The sequence below is a fragment of the Polypterus senegalus genome, chromosome 11, assembly GCF_016835505.1.
Source record: "Polypterus senegalus isolate Bchr_013 chromosome 11, ASM1683550v1, whole genome shotgun sequence".
Lineage (NCBI taxonomy): Eukaryota > Metazoa > Chordata > Cladistia > Polypteriformes > Polypteridae > Polypterus > Polypterus senegalus.
In genome coordinates, this window is record NC_053164.1 from 87,105,460 (window position 1) to 87,130,790 (window position 25,331).

General features: G+C 37.4%; 1 protein-coding gene across 2 annotated transcripts in view; it reads right to left on the reverse strand.

Annotated features, from left to right (window-relative positions):
- Positions 1 to 1,096: 1,096 nt before the first annotated feature.
- Positions 1,097 to 25,331, reverse strand: part of pmt (phosphoethanolamine methyltransferase) — a 29,474-nt gene continuing 5,239 nt past the window's right edge. The window contains exons 3-11 of one of the 2 annotated variants that reach the window (XM_039769200.1): positions 21,040 to 21,152; positions 18,956 to 19,110; positions 18,138 to 18,326; positions 14,959 to 15,048; positions 11,686 to 11,775; positions 8,968 to 9,090; positions 8,710 to 8,841; positions 3,588 to 3,704; positions 1,097 to 1,821 (exon numbers count right to left, since the gene is read on the reverse strand). In XM_039769200.1, coding sequence (XP_039625134.1) covers positions 1,711 to 1,821; positions 3,588 to 3,704; positions 8,710 to 8,841; positions 8,968 to 9,090; positions 11,686 to 11,775; positions 14,959 to 15,048; positions 18,138 to 18,326; positions 18,956 to 19,110; positions 21,040 to 21,152 — 1,120 coding nt within the window. In that variant the 3' untranslated portion in view covers positions 1,097 to 1,710. Of the gene's footprint in view, positions 1,822 to 3,587; positions 3,705 to 8,709; positions 8,842 to 8,967; positions 9,091 to 11,685; positions 11,776 to 14,958; positions 15,049 to 18,137; positions 18,327 to 18,955; positions 19,111 to 21,015; positions 21,153 to 25,331 lie in introns of both variants that reach the window. The other variant, XM_039769199.1, reaches the window with a different exon arrangement.

Genomic DNA, 25,331 nt, shown 5'->3' on the forward strand with positions numbered 1-25,331 from the left:
CCTGTTTCTGCACATGTATACGCTGATGTCCTCTTGCGGCTGGCCGAGCCTGGCTTCGACTGTTGCTTCGTTATCGATGTGAACAAAGCTGAATGACAGGGTGTAAGACCCAGCACCCCCTAACTGTTATGTGTGCTAAAACAGGCAGGAGTTGGTTGTCTGTTGCCAGGTAAATTACAAGTTTGCATGCTCCCCACGTAACGTGTCTTTTGTCCGATGGGTGAAGCACAGAACATTTAACACCAACCGCTGACCTGGCCTTGTGCTCACTTTAGGGAGCTCAGCTAATAAAGCATGACGTCAACTTCACTGCTTGCTTGCTGTATTTGTGTTTGCTGAAGTGACAGCTCCTGTTTGAAAATGCTTTTGAATGTTCCTGTCTTCACAACAATAAAGCTAACTTTTTTTGTGAAACTTGGACTCACCTCCTTCTCTCTTGTGCAAGTCTGTGACCTACACACCACTATATACATATATAGTTTTCTGCAACTTTGTGAAGTTTATTTTTCCATACTTTTTGTTAATGTTGCATCTTTTTTTTATAATACAGTTCTTGTGTAGTACTCTGGGCTCAAAAGTGGACATGTAGTTAATAACAGTACATCGAAATGAGCTGAATTTGAATGTTATCTGTCCAAACCTTCCAGGATTAGTTTTAACTTCAGCTCCAAAGTAACACTGGAATCAGATAAAGAAAATTTCCTATAAGTAAACACCAGGGGCGTCTTTCATCATATCAATAATCACAGGTTAATATAATAATATTTTTAATTACAAATCTTAGTACATTTTAAAACATTTTATAATAATACCATTCAAAAATTTAGATTACTTTTACATTTGTACACACTAATTTTCATGTATTAAGGCAGCTCAAAGATAATGCCAGCCCTTGCTTTATATATCTCAATGTTGGGCTTTGTTATCAAAACAGAACATGAACATCATACTGATCTCAGCTTAATCCCGGTGGAACTCACATGCCCTAAATCCATTTGATGAGATGAACTGAATAGAAAACATGCCAAATTAATCTCATAGACGTTTGTCTATTGTATTTGGGAGGGAGTATCACCAGACCATAGCACTGCATTTCCTGTACAATTTCACTTTCTGCAAACTTTAATTCTGCGTCAGCATTTAAGGCAGTAAGCTATGAGCTCATTTCTGCAAATGTGCGTTATTTTTAAAGAATGTGATAATATATTAATTTATGAATGCAATATAACAAAACATAACATTCTGAAAACCATTTAATATGATATAAGGTTGTGGGGAGTCACAGCCGTTTACAGAAGCACTAGGCACAAAGTAAGAAACAGCCCTGGACATGACACCAGACCACCGAAGATTCCACTCACTCACACATAGCCATTTTCAAAATTGTCAATTAGTCTAAAACATATGTATTTTGGATTGTGTGAAGAAAACACAAAGGAAGTGCTTTTGGAGATCCAACTTGTATGGTCTCTACAAGAAAGAGGCATGTATTTAATGCATAAAGGAACCATCTTCAAAAGATGTACTCTGGAAGTTACAGTAAATTAACCATTTGATTAATCAGGTATGAGAAGGTAATGTTATGCTGTGTTACACGAGATCTACAGTGTTTTTGAATAAATTATCTGCTTTTTCTGTTGTTGAGTGCTTACAAATGGACAGTTGACCTACAAGATTCATATATGCTGCTCATTCTCTTCATCTCTAAATTCATTTGTGCTCAGCATAAAACAATCCCCATCGCTGGTCTCCCAGTTCACATCGCTTCAGCTTTTCATTCCAACCTTGGATAATATCGTTGTAATCCTCCTCTAAAAATTCCTGCAAAGAACAATCACATATTTACTTGAACAGAAGGTTCAGTGACAAGAGGAAGATTAAATTCTTATTGGGAGCAGCTTGGACTTTAATTTTGAATGAACACATTTCCTCCCAACCACCCCTTTTCTGACTCTAGTTTGCTGTAAACCATATAGCTCATTGCATTTTAATTACCTAATGAAGTAAAATAAGAACATCTATCTAACTGAAAAAAAGATTTAATTCATTCAACTAATATTCCAAATACATACTGTAAATCACACTACTGTATATAGAATTGAAATAATCACAACTGAAATCAGATGACACTAAACAGAGCCGGGGTGGACATCTGGGATTGTGACAGCCATGAGTTTTCATTCACTGTGTAATATTTTATTCACTGAATGAATCTAATTATGCCTTCATTCATATTAATACATCAGTAAGTAATGTATTGACCATTACAGATTTGGATTTTTGCAGCCCCACTTTAACATATAGTAGACAGTACATTCATCAGTTATCAAGTGTGTTTAATTTAATTATTTTTCAGGGTGCCAGAACATATCCTATCAGCACTGGGCATAAATTAGGAAGCATACCTAGGCATGATGCCAGTCCATTATTGAGCACAATCACATACTGTAAACTCTGACACAGGACAAGTTCATAGCTGTTGGCTAATCTAACCTGCATGTCTTTGGGATATGGGGGAAAGCCCACAACGTGTGTTCATGTCTGCCACAGTCCACCTGCTACTCAAAATTGTTAACACTTCACTGCCATTTTGACTGGTACATGCTTCATACAGTGGCTTATATGGCAAAATGTTTTTCTGGTATTGCACTCATAAATCTAAGAAAGCTGAAATCCAGACCTAAAAACAACTTTCATAAACATATATTTCTTTGAACATATCATTATGTTTCTTCAGATTCAGCGTTTTGGAAAATGGATGGATGGATTAAATTTCTCTGTTTGTGCTTTAACATAATGATTTGTTTTCAAGTTGCATGTCATTTGTAATAATTTCTAATTATTGTATAGCATGCTAGGCTTTAAATGTACTTTTAATAAAAATTTTAGATGGCATTGGGGTACAATGGTTAATGCTGCTGTCATACCAGTCCAGCATGTTAGGTTCCAATCTCATGTCTGGTTGTTGTGTCTGCCGTTTGCTTTCCTCTAGATATTCCAGTTTTCCTATCATATTTTAATACTTAGTTGGCGATTATGAAACTGGTGTCTGAAGGAGTGGGAGCTGTGATGGACCAACTAATTTTTTACCTGTGATGCAGGGTTAGGCTCTGATCCCCATCATGACTCTTGAGTTGGATTAAGCAGGCTTGTGAATAGTATGTTATATTTTGCTATCTTGATATTCCTTAAAGTTAATTGGAAAAGCCATGTTTTCTCTCTGAAGCTTGGTTATTATTATTAGAAATGTCTGACTAGCACCACTTTATATTGAAACATTTTCCAAGTTCACATTTATTATTGTTTTTAAATAAATGCAAACTAGTTAGATTTTAGATGTTAAATACTCATCAAGTTCGGAATAAGCCTTTTCATCTTCTTTGTTTAATGTTCACCTGTACTTAATTTTATATTCCAAAAATGTTATTCTAGTAATATAAAAATGAAAAGCGTGTAGGAAAGATCATTCAAACTGTTTTTTATGTTATCAACTCCTGTGTTTTCAACATTTATTTTGTGGATCCAATATTTTAGCAAAGTATAATTATATATAGGATATAAAAGTTAATTATATACAGTATGTTTACCTCAATGAATTCATCTCTAATGTCTTCAAATTTTTGCAACTCCTCCTTCAGTACTTGAACAAACTGGGCAGTCCTGTCCTCTGCATGTACCTGCTGAAATCCTGCCTCTTCCAATAACTGTAGAGAAACAAATATTTTATGTATAAATCAGCCAAGAATAAAATGAATTATTGTACAATAATTTTTGTTTTTATATGAAAGGCATTCTGGGTGTCATATCTTTAAAGATACCAATCTAAATGGTATGGGGTACTATTACTTCACCCAAGCTAGAAAGACCAAGGCTATTTTTTACATTGTGCACTGGATGAGCTGAAAGGTTTAACTTTTGGATAAATATAACAAACAGCATGTGTACTATGCTGGAGCAAGTATTATAAGCAGGTGGAGAGTTTGTAAAATCCAAAGGTTTAATTATCAAAAAGATACTGACAATTTAAATCCAGAAAATTTGTAACGGCCAGTTAAAGTTAGATAGCAAACAGGAAACACTCTATATTGTCAGTGGTGAGAATTAGGAACAAATTATACAGTAATGTTAAGGAGAATATCCTGGAACCTTTTAAAGAATGACTAGATACGATATTTAAATCAGTTCCCTCCTTCCATGCTTTTTCAGAAACAAAATACTGTAACCAGTTAGAATGATCTTGTCTTTTTATACATGTTTTTATTTATTTTTGTAGTTAGAAAATAAAATTATTGTGCATTCTGCATCACAAATTATATCTGCTTGTAACTGTCATCTTTATATAGGCTCCTATGGTTTTAAAAAAAACCCTAAAATAAATATTGTCCAAAGCTCTAATCATTAAACCATACTGCATACTTATGAGGTATACAAAATACTGAAAAAAACAAAAGGTTGTCAGGTTAATATACAAAAAAGTGTTCTAAAGTTTTTTTTAGTTTACATAGCACAACATTCAACATAAAAATAAACTATACGAAGGTAGTAAGATTATAATATAATATCAAATATAACAACTGAACAGTATAATATTAGTAATAAACACATAAAAAGCAGATACAGGAAAAGTACAGCATAAATTATTGAGGTGTTGGAATATTCATACCCTATGTTTTGGTTTTGCATGACTGTTTATTGACTAACAAAGTAGTAAATTTAAAAGGAAACATATTTGTATATGTCAGGCAGCCTGTTATAACATCTTGTCAGATCCTTGTTCAAGCTGGCTGTGTTTAGAATAGCTAGGTATATTCTAAGACCAGTTGCTTCAGTCAAATATGATGCTAAGGCCTAAAGTCTGTTTATTGTCAAACCCTTAGAAGTAGGTTATGGTAAATGCAATTTTCTCCCAATAACAAACAGATACCTGCATAAACACACATTACTGGGTTTTCCTAGAAGAACCAAGTCGAGCGCTGTTATGAATGTGGATCTCATTCAAGTGAATGAGTTATTGTCTTGCACATATTTCACTTGCAGAATGATAAAATTGAATGATGGGAATAGGTAAGAACATGTATCCATTCATTTTCTAGACTGCTTGAGTACTTTAAATTGTAATTTGAATTTTGTAAGCCAATTTGATATTGGGTATATCTTCTTCTACTTTCGGCTGCTCCCATTAGGGGTTGACACAGCGGATCATCTTTTTCCATATCTTTCTGTCCTCTACATCTTGTTCTTTTACACCCATCACCTACATGTCCTCTCTCACCACATCCATACACCTTCTCTTAGGCCTTCCTATTTTTCTCTTGCCTGGCAGCTCTATTCTTAGCATCCTTCTCCCAATATACTCAGCATCTCTCCTCTGCACATGTCTAAACCAGTGCAATCTTGCCTCTCTGACTTTGTCTCCCAACTGTCCAATTTGAACTGACCCTCTAATGTACTCATTTCAAATCCTATCCATCTTTGTCACACCCAATGCAAATCTTAGCATCTTTAACTCTGATACCTCCAGCTCTGTCTCCTGCTGTCTGGTCAGTGCCACCTTCTCCAACCCATATAACATAGCTGGTCTCACTACCGTCCTGTAGACCTTCCCTTTCACTCTTGCTGATATCCGTCTGTCACAAATCACTCCTGACACTCTTCTCCACCCATTCCACCCTGCCTGCACTCTCTTTTTTACCTCTCTTCCACAATTCCCATTACTCTGTACTGTTGATCCCAAGCATTTAAACTCATCCACCTTTGCCAACTCTACTCCTTGCATCCTCACCATTCCACTGACCTCCCTCTCATTTCTTTCATTCCTCTCCTCTCTAGAGCATATCTCCACCTCTCCAGGGTCTCCTCAACCTGCTCCCTACTATCGCTACAGATCACAATGTCATCAGCAAACATCATAGTCCATGGGGACTCCTGTCTAATCATGTCTGTCAACCTGTCCATCAGCATTGCAAATAAGAAAGGGCTCAGAGCTGATCCCTGATGTACTCCCACCTACACCTTGAATGCATCCATTCCCTTGTACATATCCTGTACAACTCTTACATACTTCTCTGCCACTCCCGACTTCCTCATACATTACCACAACTCCTCTCAAGGAACCCTGTCATATGCTTTCTCCAAGTCCACAAAGATGTAAAGCAATTCCTTCTGGCCTTCTCTATACTTCTCCATCAACACCCTCAGAGCAAACATCGCATCTATGATGCTCTTTCTTGGCATGAAACCATACTTCTGCTCACTAATCATCACCTCACTTCTTAACCTAGCTTCCACTACTCTTTCCCATAACTTCATGCTGTGGCTGATCAATATTATCCCCCTGTAGTTACTACAGTCCTGCACATCCCCCTTATTCTTAAATATCAGTACCAGTACACTTCTTCTCCACTCCTCTGGCATCCTCTCACTTTCCAAGATTCCATTAAACAATCTGGTTAAAAACTCCACTGCCATCTCTCCTAAACACCTCCATGCTTCCAGAGGTATGTCATCTGGACCAATGGCTTTTTCATTCTTCATCCTCTTCATAGCTGTCCTTACTTCCTCCTTGCTAATCCGTTGCATTTCCTGATTTACTATCTCCATATTATCTAGCCTCTTCTCGGTCTCATTCTTTTCATTCATCAGCCTCTCAAAGTACTCTTTCCATCTATTCAACACACTCTCCTCACTTGTGAGTACGTTTTCATCTGTATCCTTTATTACCCTAACCTGCTGCATATCTTTCCCAGCTCGGTCCCTCTGTCTAGCCAATCGGTTTAGGTCCTTTTCTCCCTTCTTAGTGTCCAACCTCTCATACAACTCACATATGCCTTTTCTTTAGCCTAACCACCTCTCTTTTCACCTTGTGCCGTATCTCCTTGTACTCTTGTCTACTTTCTGCATCTCTCTGACTATCCCACTTCTTTGTTGTCATCCTCTTCCTCTGTTTACTCTCCTGTACTTCCCCATTCCACCACCAGGTTTCCTTTTCCTTCTTCCTCTGTCCAGTTTTCACGCCAAGCAACCTTCTTGCTGTCACCCTTACTACATCTGCTGTAGTTTCCCAACTGCCTGGTAATTCTTCACTACCATCCAGTGCCTGTTTCACCTTTTCCCTAAACTTAAACTTGCAGTCTTCATTTGTTAACTTTCACCATTTAATCCTAGGCTCTGTCCTCACTGTCTTCATCTTCTTGATCTCCAACATCATCCTACAGACAACCATCCTATGCTGCTTAACTACAATTTCCCCTGCCACCACTTTGCAGTCTTCAATTACCTTCAGATTGACTCTTCTGCATAGGATGTAATCTACCTGTGTGCATCTTCCTCCACTCTTGTACATAACCCTATGTTCCTCCCTCATCTTAAAATACATATTCACCACAGCCATGTCCAACCTTTTGGCAAAATCCACTGTCCTCTGACCTTCTTCATTACTCTCCTTGACACCATACCTACCCATCACCTCCTCGTCTCCTCTGTTCCCTTCACCAACATGCCCATTGAAATCCGCTCCAATCACCACTTTCTGTCCCTTGGGTACACTGTTAATCACTTCATCCAACTCACTCCAAACATCTTCTTTCTTATCCATTGCACACCCAACTTGTAGGGCATATGCACTAACAAGATTCATCATCACACCTCAACTTTCCAGCTTCATAATCATTACTCTGTCTGACACTCTTTTCACCCCCAAAACACTCTTGACATACTGTTCCTTCAGAATAACCCATAATCCATTTTTCCTCCTATCCACACATATATAATTGTATCCACATATATAATTGATATATTGGGTATATCAGTTTGTAAAAAAGTGAATAACTAATAGCATATTTCAAAACTTGACATTAGAAAGTGTGGAATTTAAAATATAATTAAGATTTTAATGTGTAACAGTTTTTTGATATTAATGTCACTCAGATTTTATTTCCTTTACATTTTTATTGTAAACATAGCTTTGCTTTTGAATATTGTATGGCAACTCAATTTTCGTATTGTGAAATTTATGATGTTTTTCTCAAATGACCTTACCTTGAATTACATTTAATGGTTAGATTTGTACTTTTTGATTCATGATAAGGTCTCCCTAAACAGGTATTACGTGCATCTTGTGATGGATTTGCTTCCTGTCCACAGTTGATTCCCACCCTCTACCTAGTTTTAATAGGACAAAAATCAGCTTTCCAAGGTTCTGAATTGGGTATGCATTTTTTAAAATGAATGGATGGGTGAACTGAAAAAATGTACATTTGTAGCTAATAGTTCTTCTATTGATTGAGTTTACTTTATAAAACAGGTTACACTGGACTGGAAAGCTTTACTTTTACACCTTTTCATCTTTGTTTTAGAGGGTGTGGCATCCATCCATCCATCCATTTTCCAACCCGCTGAACCCGAATACAGGGTCACGGGGGTCTGCTGGAGCCAATCCCAGCCAACACAGGGCACAAGGCAGGAACCAATCCTGGGCAGGGTGCCAACCCACCGCAGGAGGGTGTGGCAAGAACATAAAATTGCATTAAGACTATCCATTCCACATTGATAGCTTTTCAGGCTTTTTTATTTATTGCTGTAATTATATTTCATACTCAATCAGACTAAGAGTGCAAACTTGTACAATAATTCAGAGGAAACTCAGTCTAATCTGTACTGTTTATAGGTTCTGTATACAGTCCTCTGCATACAATACATAACATACCGTACCTTGCCATACTCCTGAGGTGTACAGAGAATGTACCCTCTTTTCTGGACATATTCCTCAAAGATAGGAGACCAGGGTTTCTCTCCACAACAATAATCACTTATCAACACTTTTCCTCCTGGTTTCAACCAAGACTGCAAAACATAACAGGTGAAATATTAGCACAGAAAGGGACATGAGTATGGCATTTTTATTGAAAGAAACCTTATTTTTAATACTAAGGGAAACCTTATCTCTAAATACTTTAGTGCATAGCTCACATGGAACTGTTTGAAGAGAGCCAGTTTGTCTTTGATATGCAGGATAGTATCCCGGCTATACACTACATCAAAAGAACCATCAGGGAACAGTCTCTTTGTAGCATCTCCAACTTCAAACTGGACCTAAAAGGCAAAAGAAGGAAAAAAGGATTTGGAGCACCATATAGAGAAAATAGTTCCCTTATTTCCTAATTTTAAGGAGTAGTCCTTTAATATGGCAAAAATGTACAAACTCCACATGCTACAGAAATGAGGTATGGTATTTAAACCCATGAGTGGACCCTGTGGTAAACTGGTGCCCCATCCAGGTTTAGTTTCTGTCTTGTTCAATCCTCCCTCCAAAGACTTAAATTAGATTGAGAGGTTTTAAGAATTATACTTTGTTATTTCTTTTATATTAGTTTTTTCCTTCATCAGATTAAATGTCTTTTGGGAGTAGGCCTATATGCTTTGAAAGACTAATATTCAGCACTAAAGCTAATACTGTGCTGTTGTTAATGATAAGGTATGGAACTGCCCACAATTCTATAATGGGAGCATTTCTTAAACTCTGATAAATGCATATAGAACATTAGCTTTTCTGCTTGACAGCCAACAGAAAAATAAGAATCACAAAAATACAGGGGTGTGTAAAATAAGGGCAGAGACAACCAGGAAAAGGGACTCTCACAAGAAAGGAAGTACCTTATGAGTTCCTGATAACTAGAGAGGAATACAATCTGACAGAGGATTTATCAACATTCTAAGGTAGAAGAATTCATATCACTGGGTCAGAGAAACATAAAAGGGAATGTTTGGTGCTTCAGTGAATATTTCTTGCTTTTCCTATTGTTATCACATTTTGCTACTTATTTTTTCTAAAAAGTTTTTTTTTTCATGTTATATTTTGTCATTATTTTGGGCTTTGGGACAGCTTGAGATACCCTCATATCCATCCATCCATTATCCATCCATCCATTCATTATCCAACCCGCTATATCCTAACTACAGGGTCACGGGGGGTCTGCTGGAGCCAATCCCAGCCAACACAGGGCGCAAGGCAGGAAACAAACCCCAGGCAGGGCGCCAGCCCACCGCAGGGGACATGCACACACCCACACACCAAGCACACACTAGGGACAACTTAGAATCGCCAATGCACCTAATCTGCATGTCTTTGGACTGTGGGAGAATACCGGAGCACTCGGAGGAAACCCACGCAGACACGGGGAGAACATGCAAAATCCACGCAGGGAGGACCCACCCTCATATCTCCATATCAAAATAAACATTAATTTTAATACTGGTATGTGTGACTTAAAAAAAAAATACGAAAATGAACACAGTGTTTCATAATGGCAAATTACAACAGTTCTATAAAATATTTTCATTAAACAAATTTTAATCATGTTTTTTGGGTGACTTACTTCCAAATTGACATTTAGAAGTCATTTAATACTTCACATATCCATCCATGTATCCATTTTCAAACTCTCATACCCATTCAGGATTGCAGAGAGACATCGCCTAACCCTGCAACATTAGGCACATGACAGGGACTAGGCCAGGTCCAGACGTTGTTCCATTGTAGAAGTTACTAATGTAAACACACCTAGTCACTCATGCTGTGGCAATTTGGACTAGCCAATTAACCTAAAATGACTTTGGTGACCTGGGAAGAAAACCTACACTACTATTAGGAGAATGTACAAATTTCAAACAGGCTGATTCAAACACAGGACTCTGGAGTTGAAAGGTTGATTCACCAAACACAAATCGAGCTGACTTGAAAACAGGTTAACAACTACTATTATAGACAAACACTAGAAATAGTATAATCAGGTTTCCCACATGCTGTTGTCGGAAATTAAACTGTGTTAGGTGGAATGTTCTGTATGTTGAATTTCTTTGTTTTCTCTGTATCCTTGCCTTATTTCTATGGAAATAATGCCTATAAGACAAACCTGGTTCTTTTCTAGGTGTGTGGTTTTTAGCATATACAGTAAAAGCATCTTGCACTTTTAATTGGATCTTCAACACAAATATTACTCAATTGTATAAGGATGGCAACAAAATGTTAATAAGCCAGATGAATCTGATGAAAGCACTTGGGACATGGCTGAAAAAACAGGTAAAATTCAGTACACTGGTAAGCATTATGTTACTCAATACCTAATGCAAGTCTTACTCATGAAACACAAGTAGAATCTAGAAAGTGCCAAGAACCATAATGGAAGAAGCCTCAACATTGACCATGGAGGTGTAGCTGTGGTATGCTTACTAAATGTGACTGATGAATGAGAGTCACAAAGACCTGCAGTAGAAATCATTGCAAAGCATTCCAAGTAAATTTGAAATAATGTGCTCTATCGCTTCTGGAAAATTAAGAATCCATTGATTTCAAGGTAAGGGCCATATTTGACTACAGCATGTTGATTATGGCTCTGGAGTTTTTTTACTGCACTCTGTACACATGACAATAAATTTGAAAATGAACATGTACACCTGCTACATTCCCAAGACACACATAATGAATGAAATATTTTAAGTTTGGGTGTGGTCATGTTGGGATTCGTCCTGAAGCTCACTGGTTCTACTTTTTGTCTTGCATTTGTTGTTACATTCTGATTACAAGCATTTTGAATTAGACTGAATAAGTGAGAAAGTGATGTTTGGATACATACCATGTCTATTCATGGCCAAAAGTTCAATAAAAAAAACAAAAAATCGAATGCTTACCAAAGGTATGCTTTCTTGTAAGGCACGCTCCATTGCTATCTCAACCATATTGGATGAAAGATCCATCCCCAGTACTTCAACCTTAAATGCCTGTATAAAATCAATTGTAGGAATATTAAAACTGAAATTAACAATCCTGCTTAAAACTGACCTAATCATCAAATACTACTTTGAACATTTCTGGAATGTGCTAGTGTTCCTAACCATAAACATGTTTTCTTTGTGTAAAAAGTGTCATTACATCTAGCTTTTAATTTATCTTTTTATCCATTTTCTATCCCACTTACCCAGTTAAGTGTCATGGGGTGTTGGTGCCTATACCAGGCATTGCTGGGTACTATCCGAGTTCAGGAAATGAATAGATAAAGGATTACATGTACTGTACCTACTTATGGATAACAATAAGTTGTTAAGGGGATTGACAACCTAGCATGGTACAGGGCACATTAGTGTCATGCAGGCAGCAAAGAGAACAGAAAAAATTAAAGCCATATGGTAGCAAGAAAGGTTCTGCTTAGGCCAGTATAGGACTGCAGGGACCACTAGTGGGCATTACAATCTAACACATACAGAGAAAGATGAAAGAGGAAGGGAGAGGGAAATGCATCTAGATGGAAGCATGTAATGTTCCCCCAGTAATGCTAGTTAGATGGCAGCATAACTATTGAAAGAAACGGCTGATCAATTCATTGTAGAGAGAGGAGGCCACAATAGGACATACTGCCCTAGAAGACAGTGTAGGGCACTGTGGCTGCCCCACTGACTGAGTAGACATGGAATACCAGGATCTAGAATTTTAGCTTGAAAGGCCAGTGTTTATGCTGGAAGTGATTCTGTGGCTTGGCAATGACCCTGGAATGTGATTTAAAGGAACCTTACTAGCAGACAGTAATAGAGCATTTCATGGAGAAGAGAGTGGGGCAAACCCTCAACTGGGTTTGCAGGGAAATGTGATAACTGAGTTAGCTTTAGTGTAGTACTATGGTGTACAATGGGCAAGACAAACCACCAGACAAACACAAGTTAAAAATACATTTAGACAGGCTGAGACAGAATGAAGACTTGCATTTGTTTATTTATTTATTTATTTTTGTTTAATTCTGAACTTTGTCACTCTTCTATATCTGTATATGTCCCTTGAAATATTTTTATTTTAAAAGGATGACCATTTTTAGTTCATTTGTGCCTGTGTTTATATACAGTTAAATATATATACATATCATATATACATATAATAGATATACTGTACATATTATTGTGTGTGTTTGCTGCAGTGGGCTGGCGCCCTTCCCGGGGTTTGTTTCCTGCCTTACGCCCTGTGTTGGCTGGAATTGGCTCCAGTAGACCCCTGTGACCCTGTAGTTAGTATATAGTGGGTTGGATAATGGATGGATGGATGTTTGTATTTGATCCCTTGACCCTGCAGTTAGCAAGTTTAATTTTATTATCATATAATGTGTTCATATATATACAATGATTGACAATACATTAAATTTAATTCAGTTTTAAAAAAAGTATGCATATTTCAGATGGCTGACTGTAGAGGACTAACTCAAATGGACCAGGTATATGTGTCATGAATTGGAGTTAGAACCATACCAATAATGGTGATTGAAGCCCCCAAAAGGCATTGACCAAGCTAGGCCTCCTATGCCTTCCTGGAAAAGGCTTTAACCCAATGAGCTTAATTCAACCTCTATTGGCCTGCCTTAGGCCTTGCAATCTCAAAAGGGATTTAAGCCTCAAAAATATATTAAAAATATCCCAAAAATAGATCAGAGGCCCTACAAGAGGAGGATGACTGAAACCTTTGGCTTGTGCACAGAAGGGAAACAAAGAATCCTTATAGATCAAAAGGGTTATTTAAGAAAATCAAAAATACAAATAATATATATATAAAAGAATGGGCGCTTTTGCTAAGATTTTATTGATTGATGAAAAGCGGCCACGCTTTTACTTTTTAGTCTTGGGTTTGTTTTAGTATAATTTTGTAATCAATATTTTAACACGGGCGGCACGGTGGCGCAGTGGTAGCGCTGCTGCCTTGCAATTAGGAGACCTGGGTTCGTTTCCCGGGTCCTCCCTGCGTGGAGTTTGCATGTTCTCCCCGTGTCTGCGTGGGTTTCCTCCCACAGTCCAAAGACATGTAGGTTAGGTGGACTGGTGATTCTAAATTGGCCCTAGTGTGTGCTTGGTTTGTGGGTGTGTTTGTGTGTGTCCTGCGGTGGGTTGGCACCCTGCCCAGGATTGGTTCCTGCATTGTGCCCTATGTTGGCTGGGATTGGCTCCAGCAGACCCCCATGACCCTGTGTTCGGATTCAGCGGGTTGGAAGATGGATGGATATTTTAACACTTCCTTTAATATTTCTATCCATTACTACCGCCATCTATTGGTGAAATCTTTAACTATTCTTCATATGAAAAATTCATTTTTTAATTAACATGGGTTAATTGATCAATTAGTGAAACTGATTCATGTTTTGTCATCAGAAGTGAGTAAGTGTGCAAAATTTCAAGTTATTTGGACAATAGGAAGTGGGTTAAATATCAATTACAAGATTTGTACCTGACAACAAACAGGTGAAGTTAAAAGAAGTGTGGTAAAAAAGAGAAGAAAAGTACAAAGGAGGTGCCAAAAAGGGTAAACTCAGCTAATTAGTATAATACAAGATCCAGGTATCATAAACCAAAGACAAGGCAGAAAAGTATCAAAAAAGCCAGTAAATCCAGAAACAATGAACAACACAATTCCAATTGACTTCAAAGCTCCAAATCTGAGTTCTCCTTCGGCTTTGTCCTAAATAGCTAGAGAAGGGGCTCAGACATGGTGATGTCAGGGTGGCCCCACCTCTTGGGGATTTACCCACAAAACACAAGGGACATAGACCATGTAAAGGGACTGAGCACAATAATAAATGTAACAGCAAACATACAAAAAACAATGATAAAATACATATGCACATGCAATACCATAACAATATGGGATGGGGGAATCACTTCCTGAAACTGCAGGGCTATTAAAATGAGCCTTTTACATATTGAAAAATTAAATATGCCACATCATGCAATGTGCAGAAATAGTTTCAAATGAAAGCAATATAAGGCCTAGTCTACATGATATTATGGCTCTGGAGGTTTCACTGCAGTCTGTAAACATGACAATAAATTTGAACGTGAACCTGCACTCCTGCTACATTTGCAAGACATGCATATTGAATGACATATAAAGTGTGCGTGTACACTTAACTTTAAAAGTAATTATAATGCATTTACCTTTGCCATGTAAAAATCTCCTCCGCCAATTCCACAACCAACATCAAGCACTCGCTGTCCTGGCTGAAGATTCAACATATCAACAAACTCCTGCAAAGCACAGAAATTAGAAGAGAAGGAGAAAGCGGTTAAACTTTATGGAACCTGATTGCATGACATTAGTATATTTTATAGTGAATTCATACTACTACTATTACTACTACTGATTTGGACTTCTCAGTAGGTAGATTTTTAATACACTATGAAGGGCTACCTGGCTGGCAATAACATGCCAAGGGCAAGATCATCACCAGAAGGGCAGAGGTCATGGCATGAGGGAGACAGGCATAGCAGCAGCAGGAGAGGTACTACAAATGCCAGTGCAGGGAATCATCGGGGCCATAAAAGAACAGAATGCTCTGTGTGCCTCAGAAAGACACTAGTGGAATCATGCAATGCTTCCTTACGACACTGTGGGACAGATAATCAGAAAATGCACTAGAAAGACCAAGGAGGAAAAAAAAAAAAAAAAAAAAAGAAAGACCAGAGGGGGGAACATCCCTTGACCAAAAGAGAGCATATGTTCCCCAAAAATAATGTATGAGACTCTGCTTTCCCATTGTTAAAACAGGGTGTTGGTAAGCTACCTACAATGTTTGGTCCTTTAGGTGAAACTGAAGAGACTTAATGGTGTAGAGACATCAGGAGCTGCTAGAGAGAGCTCTTGGCTGGTATTTCTAGAGTAAATGGTAGGCATCCCTCAGTGATTTTGGAGCTTGACTGGAAGTGACCCTAGGAAGGAGTTTTAAAGCCGCTTTATAGCCTTGGGCTTCCTGAATACAGTTTTTGCAAATTAAGCCAGTCCTGAATAGGGCACCTGTTCATTATTAGGTACAGTAAAACTGATTCAGATGAAGCCAATGTTGAGTTTTCAATCAGCTTGAACTTTGTAACTTATATGGAAGACAAATGGAGGTCCTAGACAGAAATTGAGGAGAAGTATCTGGGCTGGCATCTGAACTCAAGACAAGAATTTCAACCACAGTACCAACCACTTTTCCACCATTACTGTATGTTGGGAACCTTAGGAGGCACCAGTGAGCTCCCAAACCCTCCATCACACTAACACCAACACAAGTATCAGATAAAACAGTGAGTTATTTTAACAGATGCCTCACAGATGATGAACAAATATCACACAAGCACAGATCCTATTTTATTCTGTCTCTTCTTCTTCTCTTCTGTCCTTTCACTCCTCCAGGCAAGCTTTGTCCATATCCACCCACCTCTGGCTTGAATGAGGATGGGTGTCATCTTTCATGCAGGACCCAGGAGCACTTCTGGTGAGATTCTACCACAAGTAGTAAGTATTTTTGAGTCAGGCACAGGTTCCTTAAGGTGGGACAATTTGTCCCTGCAGCGCCCCCTGATGGTACCCATAGAACACTGCAGGGCTGCGCTACTGAACTAAACTTCCCAGGCACCGTAGTCTAGGAAGACTGCCACTTATTGTGTCAGGTGAGGAAATAGTCTGTACAATTGGACTCCTTAAACCATTCCAGCCGAAACACAAGCCTATGCCTGGAGACCATCTCAATGTACACAATTTTTATGTTCCATTTTATTTATCCATCCATCCATTTTCCAACCCGCTGAATCCGAACACAGGGTCACGGGGGTCTGCTGGAGCCAATCCCAGCCAAAACAGAGCACAAGGCAGGAAACAATCCTGGGCAGGGTGCCAACCCACCACAGGACACATACAACCACACCCACACACCAAGCACACACTAGGGCCAGTTTAGAATCGGCAATCCACCTAACCAGCATGTCTTTGGACTGTGGGAGGAAACAATCTTTAAATAAATAATTTCATTGAATTAATGGATGAATGTTTAAATTCCAAAAACAAAACATATAAATCCTCAGAGCTAAATGTTTAGTTTAAAAATCTTTCATTATTCTGTTGTATAATCATAGTTTTATCATTAGAGAGATTTGCAAAAGAAAAAAATTACATTTCCATTATCAAAGGAGAGAGTGGGCAGTCGCATAGTCTAGGTCTCCTAGTCTAACTTGTGTTTTAACTGACCATGGACCCCCATATGTTTATTTTCTTAGGGGACATTCCTGAATACAGTATATGCTTTCCTTTAATCCACTATTAATTGGCTATACTTCAACAATTATATTAATTGTCTTTTATTTTAGGATCTCTTTATGGTAATACATTTGAAGTTACTTTGTTTTGTCATGTGTTTTACCAAATCTTCAAACGCATTTAAATTATGTACAGTATTTTGTAAAATTAAATTGTAAAATTTGTAATTTAAATTTACCTGTAAGCTGTTTACAGCTCTCTGAGAATATACTTAGTGATGAGCCTGTACAAAAATAAATCTAATTAAAATGTAAAAGTGCAGCCCTAATACTATAATAGATTACTGGGAGATCATAAGCTGCTGTATCATTGCCAACTAAGGCCTTTCATCCTATAAATGCCACAAAACACCTCTAAAACTTAAATGTAGTTGTGCATTTAAATAAGCATTTGTTTCATTTGTAAAACTGAAGTACATTAATGGTAATGGCATTTACTTCAAGGAAACCTTTAACTCACCTATCTCCCATAGCTTGCAAACATACAGTAACATATGGTCTAACTGAGAACTCCTTTAGTCCATGCGTCTATCTGGCATTTTCATTATGATTCCAAGACATCATTCTGCACAAGCTCATTGAAGTTAGCCATGCTACATTCTCCATTAATAAATTATTACCTTCCAGGGGAGCAGCCACTGCTATTGAACATGGGACTGAAGTCTTAGTAGTTGTTTCACCATGCCTGCATAGCAGTGAAAATCAAAACTTCCTTGCCATTCCAGCTTTTAGTGTGAGTGATTTTTCAGGTTTTGACTGGGTGGTAGTTATGGCATTTATACACTTGAAAAGTTTTGTGACTTCAATTTGTTAATTGACAAGATGCCACATTAATCATTACTTGTTATCTCAAAACCTATATGTTATTTTGAAACAATATTAAAAGAAATAACATTAAAAAGACATTTTCCTTCACTAAGGATTATTCTCCTTTTGAACACCTTGTTATAGAAAACTTTTATAAAATGAAATAGACATAAAGTTAAAGTCAATCTGCAAGAGCTTAGATAGTCTGCATAATATACATTGAAAATAAACACCTTGGTGGTGTGGGGTCCACCTGTACTGACATAGCCTCTACCAAAGATTTTTTCATATCTTAGTATGCCTTGGCGTGAGTATTGCCTGCTGTCTAGAAACTGCTGAAAGGTCTCAAATCCTTGATTGGCTGATTGGTTGCGTTCCACCTTCTGCAAAAGCCAGCATAACTGGTTTCGGTTCTTCTTCATCTAAAAGGGAGAAATGGCATCCAGCTTATATACAAAACAAACTACCAAACTACCAAATATAAGGAAATTTTCATGTTTAGAAAAATGTACATTATAAAAACATTGCTTTCACAGGCCTAGAAACCCAGTCTTTCCTTTTTGCATTCCATTGTAATTACTCATAAAAAATACTCATAACAATATTATCATTAAGAGTGCAGAAATTAAATAAAATACCTTACATGGAAAATAATGAAGTAAGGACAGAAATTACATTTTAAATGTTCAGTCTTTATTTAACATAAACTGAAACTCAGACTAATAAGGTAAGAGGAGAACCAATACAAATATTCATCCATTTACTATCAAATCTGCTTAACCCAGTTTACCTATACAAAGCCTATCCCAGCATTCCAAGGCACATACATTTATGGAGCACCAGTTAATCACAATGCCCACTCAAGCACAGACCCATACAGGGCCAATTCCAAGTCACCGATTTACCTGGCACAAATGTCTTTGTGATGTGGCAGCAAAACTGGAGTATTTTAAGACAATAATGTGTTCTTTCTGGATATATACAGTATAGGTGTAAGTATTTTTAGAATTTCCCTTCCTTAACACATTACCATATAATGCATTTTATTTACCTTAATATAAGTTTGGACTGACTTAGTCATGGCAATTTCAAAACCAAAACACTGTTCTCCACCCATTGGGTTTTCCTGTACCACAGACATCAGCAAGTGATTATAATCTGCTGGAGTTCGATATTTTGTGGGATTGAAGCTCCTCTTTGTATCTCCTACAAATAAAAAGTAACAGAATCTGTTTTGTTTCAGGAGAATTAGTTGTTTAACACTCTGTGCCAAATTATAAGGAAGAGTCTACATATTTTCTCTGTAATAAAATTTAAAACATGACCCCATATTATAAACCTGCTCATTCCAATAACAGGGTTGCTCAAAGCCTGATTGTAATACACATGCTTAAGTGTCAGGACCTGTGAGGTAGTGCTGCTAACCACTGTACTGTTGTACCACTTTCATTTAAAACCTCATTGTAAATAGTTTCAAATGTGTTAAAAACTGGTGAATGGAAAAATTAGGTTATGCGAAATTATAACCTTTATAATCTTAATATTTGAATTGACATTGCTTGTCCAAAAATTTACAATAACATGAAGTTTTCCTTCTAGTTTTCTGGTTTCCTCCATACCCTTAAAGTAGGGCTGTCCAACTCTGGTCCTGGAGGGCTGCAGATTTTCATTCTAATCCTTTTTCTTAATCAGTGACCAGTTTTTACTGCTAATTAACTTCTTTTCTTCATTAAATGGTAACCAAACAGGAATGAGTTGAGAAGCAAGCCAATAGATCAGGGGTCCTCAATCACAGTCCTGGAGGGCTGCAGTGACTACAGGTATTCATTCGAGCCAGTTTCCTAATTAGAACTCAGTCATTGCTGATAATGAAACTTGGGATTTAACGTAAGACAAATTTTTGTTACATTGTAGATCAGAGGTCCTCAGTTACAGTCCTGAAGGTCTGCAGTGGCAGCAGGTTTTTACTTCACCCAGTTTCTTAATTAGAACCCATTTACAGTATTTACTACTAAAGCAATATTTTTTGGGCTTACTTTTAGTTATCTTACCTGTTACAATTCAGGACCCTTAATTGCCTATTTTAATTTTTAGTAGATGCATTTAAATTTTAATTGTTGCCTGTTTTCTTAAGCAGACATTAGTTGAAAATGAAATACAGAAAACCAATAAACCAGCAACTCTCCAGCTAACGTGCTTCCTTTTAAACCTGTGCATATAAACCATGAAGTATCTGTGTTAAAAATGTTTAGAAATAAATGAGAGGGGAACTGGAAAGACCATTAAGTTTAAATTTGTTCTGGTCTACAAAACCCATGGATAATGTTCTCAGAGAAGGAAACGCTACAGTGCAATTAAAATTTCTCTTGGATGAACGAAAGCACTAACAAGCCAATCAGTTAAATACCAAGTTTCATTATCAGCAAGGATTGTCCTCTAATTAGGAAACTGGCTGGAAGGAAAACCTGGAAAGCCACTACGGTCCTCCAGGACCGTGATTGAGGACCCCTTCAATAGATGATCAGCTAAATTGGGGCTTCATACTCCATCCAATTTCACACCAACCAGTTTCTTAATTAGAAGCAGACTCTTGTTGTTAATTAAACCATTATTTAATTCCATAGCTTATTGCTGCCACAGCAGACATTTCCCAAACTGTTGATTTTCTGTTTTTTCTAAGACCAAAATGTCTTGTTGACCCGAGCAGATCAACCTTACTGAGATCTTCATCTTTCTTTATTTTCAGATACTATATGATGGCCACAGGTAGCTGGTCATGTGGCAGTTCGTTTTGTGTATCATTATTGTTTGGCTGCTAATTAAGGAAAACGGTGTCTGAGTCAAGTTAATTAAAACTAAGGCAAAAGAAATGAATTACCACAAAAACCACTAACTAATTAAAAAGATAGTTACAATGAAAACCTGCAGCCACTGCGGCCCTCCAGTACCGGAGTTGAAAACCCCTGTCCTAATGTTTTTATTCCAGCCTATACTTCTTTTCAGTGTCACATTTTATAAGTATATAGAGACCCTGTTTAAAAGAGCATTTTATTTGTGATAAAAATGACAATTTGTCATTATCTTCCATAGGTATTGTTAGTAGATGGGTACCTGATTGATGGAAACAGGACTCACGGAAAAAAAGATAACCATTTGGTTGAAGCCACCTGAGCATCCTTTGCGTTAGAGATTCAAGCTCGGTATCATTCAAGTACATGAACAGCCAATTGGAGAAGATGAGATCAAATCTATTGAATTAAGAGTAATCAAGACAAGTAAAAGGTGGTAAGATGTAAGCAGACTGTATTTAAATATTTATTTTAATTTTCTTGTCACAAAAACAATGAAAGATAGTGTTTAACCTTTATAGATATTACCAGACACAACTAAAATTTTGATCTGAGCTAAATTCATTTTTATAAATAGGCACAAGGCTTCTATCAACATCTGAGATATTTACATAAATCAGTTAACTAATATTTAACTTATATAAGAATCAATTTGGAGACATTTTTCAGAGCAAATACAATGCAATATACAACACAAGTTATTTGCAGATATTTGTTTTGTTATAGCATAAAAATGTGTTGTAAAATCAAACTCATATGTAATTCTTTCACTTGTAAAACTGTTGGGTGTTGAACTAGTTGTCCAAATCAGATATACTGCAGCAAAACTCTGCTAAGAGGTGAAGTGACCAGGCATTGCTCACATTTGATTTGTATTACAAACCAGAAGAATGTGTATTCTCTTTTTATTTCAATGTGAACAGGTACATTTTTAATTGTCACCTTTTGAGAATGTGACATAAAGTTGTCCATGAGAAAAGCAATTTGTACAGTATGCTTATTAATACCTGCTATCTTGAATGACAGTCTTAGACCTTTAATAACGAATACCACAAGTACAGGATTCTTTGGATATTGCAGTCATTTGAACTAAAATGGTGTATGAAAATGACTGTGCAGTTGGAAAGCAGGATTATCCTTATTTAACCTCTGTGTCAAACTGTTAAACATGGTCACTATATTTCCTCATCAGAAAAAAACACACGTTAATACATGGGGTATACCAAGGTGTTCTAGAAAATGCAAACAGTTAAATTTTAACTGGCAAGTCAAATAAAAGAGAGTGATTCATAACACAAACATATCAAACATAAACAATTTATGATTTTACTCTTGCTGTAAATTGTATTTGTTTGAATTCAAGGTGCATGCCTGTTGAGAAGATAATGGATCTATTAGTAACATTTTAGAATAGGACCTTTAAAGTTTGCAATTGTGCATCTCTTACTCATGTATTGCTGTGAAACACACACAAAGCCTGTGTTAAGCTCTTGTTACACAGAAGTGAACAACTAACAGATTTTCAAAAGCATTTATGCCAAAGCATAATTATACACTGTAACAGTAACTGAGGGAAAAATAATCCAATCGATAGAAAGAATGTAATCTGATTCCGAAGGTGGGTGCATCTTCATACATTTAGTGTTATAGTGTTTATGTACTCTTTAAACCCCTGTTCATATCTGACATTTTTTGAAATTTACATTTTAATGGCTACTGCTTGAATACACTCTACCAATGCAGGATGCACTGATTCATTCGAAAATTCCCCCCACTGTCCCAAAAAACCTACCTTCTGTTAAATCAGATTTTATACAAAAGGACCGTGATACCACAGTGAGTCAGTTAACTGCTGGCACAGGTCTAAATTTATGGTGTTAAAATTAAGTGTACAGTATAGTGACAGCTTTCAGAATACTTAACCCATTTATGCCTAAGGTTGAAATTTTTGAGTTTGTGCATGAAATTCACATATGTTGCATAGAAAAATATAAGGAACAAGAATTTGAAGAGAAAAAAAAATGATTACATTCTATTGTTGAGTTATATGGCATTCCAAAATTGGAGCAGAAGGCAAATCCACTTCTTACATTATACATAACATATAAAATTACCTGACTGTCGTTCCAATAATGGAACACAAGGCATTAATGGGTTAATGATACTGTGCACCTTTAACACTACTAAAATTTTTACACACCAAATAGTTCATTCATATTGTACTTAATACTCAGATGGCCAAATAATTGATTTATTGTATGTAATCTGAAGTTTGCACTCTAATTGATATTATAAATCATATGTTACATCTAAAAAATAAATCTTTTGCCTCGCACAATCACAATTTAAATCATGCACCTGCTTACTGTCTATGTGGAGTATGCACATTCTCCCTGTGTGCGTGTGGGGTTTTCTGAATTGTTTCTGTGTGAGTATCATTGAAGATATGTGCATGAGTGAGCCCCAAGAGAAGACTGGTGCTCCAATCAAGATTGGTTCCGGATATCTGTGATGACAAATCTGGCTCACCGCAACTCTGGCTTGGATGAAGTAGGTCTGAGAACATAATTTTACAATAACTAAAAAAACACCAGAGCAGGTTTAAGTTAACATGAAACTTCAATACCCTCTGTAGCAATGCAGCCAATTGTACAGAGTATAGCAGTGCTTGCAAAATTTTACTGTAAATAATCTCTTAAGTAAGATTAATTCTTGGGTATAATTGGATTCCAATGTTATTTTGGATTCTTGATTTCTAATGTATGTATTTGATGTGTAAATTTAGAATTATCTAAAGGCAGAAAATTGAGCCAAGCTATGTATTAAAATTAAGACATGTTATTCCACGTAACATGACTGCATTTACTCTCTAGTGGGTTCATTAAATTTTCATAACATGCATCTGTAACATGACTTGTGTTTTCATCCTCATACTGAATGTAGTCAATAATAGTATTGCACCAGTGTGCGCCAGCAAGATGGAAAATGGGCAAAAGTGCATGCTCAAAAAATAATTAGACAGATGAAAGAATTATCTTTCAATGGCCGAGGTACAGATGTGATATTGTGTTTCAAATTTTATTTTTCACTACAAAATTAATCTTCAACTATTTGTAAGCTCTACACATTTAACCCATTAATTTATGTAGGGTCTTCATGTAAATATACTATTTCAAACTGTAGTATTCACAGCAGATCACTTTTTCACCATTTTATGTTACAGCCTTATACCAAAATGGATTAAATTAATTTTTTTCCTCAGAATTCAACACACAACATAATGACAATGTGTATCCTTGAGATGTTTCTGCAGTTTAATTGGAGTCCACCTGTGGTAAATTCAGTTGGTTGGACATGATTTGGAAAGGCACACACCTGTCTATATAAGGTCCCACAGTTGACAGTTCATGTCAGAACACAAACCAAGCATGAAATCAAAGGAATTGTCTGTAGACCTCCGAGACAGGATTGTCTTGAGGCAAAAATCTGGGGAAGGTTACAGAAAAATTTCTGCTGCTTTGAAGGTCCCAATGAGCACAGCGGCCTCCATTATCCGTAAGTGGAAGAAGTTCGAAACCACCAGGACTCTTCCTGGAGCTGGCTAGCCATCTAAACTGAGCGATCGGGGGAGAAGGGCCTTAGTCAGGGAGGTGACCAAGAACTCGATGGTCACTCTGTCAGAGCTCCAGAGGTCCTCTGTGGAGAGAGGAGAACCTTCCAGAAGGACAACCATCTCTGCAGCAATCCACCAATCAGGTCTTTATGGTAGAGTGGCCAGACAGAAGCCACTCCTTCCTTAGTAAAAGGCACATGGCAGCCCACCTGGAGTTTCCCAAAAGGCACCTGAAGGACTCTCAGACCATGAGAAACAACATTCTCTGGTCTGATAAGATAAAGATTGAACTCTTTGGTGTGAATGGCAGGAGTCATGTTTGGAGGAAACCAGGCACCACTCATCACCAGGCCAATACCATCCCTACAGTGAAGCATGGTGGTGGCAGCATCATGCTGTGGGGATGTTTTTCAGCGGCAGGAACTGGGAGACTAGTCAGGATAAAGGGAAATGACTGCAGCAATGTACGGAGACATCCTGGATGAAAACCTGCTCCACAGCACTCTTGACCTCAGACTGGGGCGACGGTTCATCTTTCAGCAGGACAACGACCCTAACCCAAGATACCCAAGGAGTGGCTTCAGGACAACTCTGTGAATGTTCTTGAGTGGCCCAGCCAGAGCCCAGACTTGAATCCGATTGAACATCTCTGGAGAGATCTTAAAATGGCTGTGCACCGACGCTTCCCATCCAACCTGATGTAGCTTGAGAGGTGCTGCAAAGAGGAATGGGCGAAACTGGCCAAGGATAGGTATGCCAAGCTTGTGGCATCATATTCAAAAAGACTTGAGGCTGTAATTGCTGCCAAAGGTGCATCGACAAAGTATTGAGCAAAGGATGTGAATACTTATGTACTTTTTTTTTTGTTTTTTTATTTTTAATAAATTTGCAAAAACCTCAAGTAAACTTTTTTCACATTGTCATTATGGGGTGTTGTGTGTAGAATTCTGAGGAAAAAATGAATT